General features: G+C 40.2%; 1 protein-coding gene across 1 annotated transcript; it reads right to left on the bottom strand.

Annotated features, from left to right (window-relative positions):
* Positions 1–1,738: 1,738 nt before the first annotated feature.
* On the bottom strand, positions 1,739–2,159 carry SKA2 (spindle and kinetochore associated complex subunit 2). The gene is given in 2 exon segments (XM_034641865.1): positions 1,739–1,913; positions 1,915–2,159. Coding segments are annotated over 2 exon segments (420 nt in total).
* Positions 2,160–2,381: the final 222 nt, after the last annotated feature.

Below are 2,381 nucleotides of genomic sequence, written 5' to 3'. Positions count from 1 at the left end.
CCAGGACCCCAGGATCAGGACCTGAGCTGAAGGCAGATGCTTAACCAACTGAGCCATCCAGGCGCCCCCATCTCTTATTTATTGATTTGAAGATTATATATATATATACATATACATATATACATACACATACACACAAATATATTAACTATCTATATATTTTAAAGATTTAATTTATTTGAGAGAAAGCAAGCTTCAGAGAAAGAGAGAGAGAGCACAGGAGCAAGGGGGAGGGGCAGAGGGAGAGAGAGAAGCAGGGAGCCTGATGTGGGACTTGATCCCAGGACCCTGGGATCATGACCTGAGCCAAAGGCAGATGCTTAACTGACTGAGCCACCCAGGCGTCCCAACAATATATTTTTACTTATAATTTTTTGTGATACATGTTCTCATTTCCTATCCTTTGCCACTCCCACTCCCTCACTTTTGAAGCTACTCTCTGTCAACATCAGCCTCCAGAATTCAACCTCTCTTCTCAGCCCAATAACCTCCTTCTAGCTTCTCTTGTTTCCCTGTCTCATCTCCTTCTGCAGCTCTAGAATCTTCCATACCAAGATACTGATCTAATTTGTCAATCAGTACTCCAATTCTGGGTAAATTCCTCTGATTACTTCCTTTCCTTTAGCTTCTGAGTGTTGGCAGAGCAAGTCCTAACACTGCTCTGTAATTTCATAAACATTTATACCCTCTCACTTTGGGGTCTCAGAACATTAGACAGTCTTTTTATTTATACAATTTTAGCCACACACTTCCCCAAATTACCCACAGCACTATAGCTAGAACCAACACCATCTCTACCTCTTGTTTTCAGCAGTTTGACATATTATTTCTCTTCGAGAATCAAAGCCACTGCATGAGTTGTCAATTTCTCTTTCTTCCACTTCAAAATGTCTACACATTTTCTGTAAAAAGGTGCCTTGGTTTTTCTCAGAGTAATACTTCCACAAACAGCCCCAACCAGTCCCCATGTGTCCCCCAGCACCAGTCTTACTTGTTTTCTTGGGCATATATATTTTCCTTCATCTTTAATTTGCCCCTTTTCACAAGTTCAGTCTGTAGACATATTTTTCTATTCCCACCCCATCCTATCCCCCATCCCAGTTACCATTTGATTACTTTTTCTTCATTGCCATATTTCTTGAAAAAGTGCTGTATGCTATTTGCCTATATTTGCTCGCTTTCTATACACTTTTCACTCACTTGAACCATGGTTTCCACTCCATCTACTTTCCTTAGATTTGTTCCTCATCTCTGAACATGTGATGCTGTTGCCCAAACTCTTTCATCTTGAAACTCCTTTGGCTTCCATTGTCCTGCTCTTTCCAGATTGCCTCTTTCTTCTTCCATCATCTGAAACAGGTATTTCTCTCTTTCTTTTTTTTCTTTCTATCCTTTAATTTCCAAAGCATGTCCATTCACACTTGACTGACTGATAGTACATAAATATTCTTTACAATAGGCCAGGACATTTATGTTATCTCAATTACATAAAAACAGATGCAAAATAGTATTAAGAAACTTTCTTGCCTGAAATTCTAAGACTACGCGTGTGTGCATATATTTTAAAAGTCCCTTTATTCCCATTCCATCCTTTTGGCTGAACTTTATTAATTAATATCTGCCCTTTTTGTACTTCCCTCTCTTGTGAAAGGCATCAACTATCTAGTCACTCAGCCAAATCTCCTTTTCCTTCACCATCCCCCCACCTCTAGTCATCAAGTGCTAACAAGACACCTTCCTAAATTTTTCTGGGATGGATCTCTTCTCCACGAGAGCTCTCTTTTGCAAGTCCATTTCTCAGTAAGTCTTACACGTGAGATTTTAATTGCTCTGCTGCAGTTTTCTCTTCTTTGGTCCACGGTGATAGCCCCAGGTCTGTTTGCTTTTGTAGTTCTTGTATCATGGTCATTAAGAACAGTAGCACAAACACAGCTTTTAGTCTCTTTCTGCTTCACAGCAATTGGTTTAAAGCGTGCATGCAAAGCTTGATATTGAGACTTTATCGCCAACAATCCCTTTAAGAGTATAACTGGATTTTTCTTGCCTGCTGAATCAAGGTGATTAGTCTTGATTTCATATTCCAGCCTGTATCGAATGTAATCCAGATCAGAGTCAGCCTTCTGGAACATGAGTTCCATCTTACTGACCTCTGCCTCCATCTTGAATAGTTGACATTCCTCAGGCGCCTCAAACAGGCATTTCATGAAGCATTCTTTGTGTCCTTTTGCTTATCTCTTTTAACTATGGTGCTCCCATTTTCTGCAACCACAGTCTCTTGCAGTTGATGCACAAGTTTAGGTCTGGATCCCAACCTGTCTCTTGGGCAGATGCCCTATGATTTCATATGCTTAATAAGCATTTTTACCTGGCTATCCCACCAA

The sequence above is a fragment of the Ailuropoda melanoleuca genome, chromosome 2, assembly GCF_002007445.2.
Source record: "Ailuropoda melanoleuca isolate Jingjing chromosome 2, ASM200744v2, whole genome shotgun sequence".
Classification (NCBI taxonomy): Eukaryota; Metazoa; Chordata; class Mammalia; order Carnivora; family Ursidae; genus Ailuropoda; species Ailuropoda melanoleuca.
Note: the sequence above shows the minus strand (reverse complement) of the source record. Positions and strands in the feature narration are given on the sequence as shown.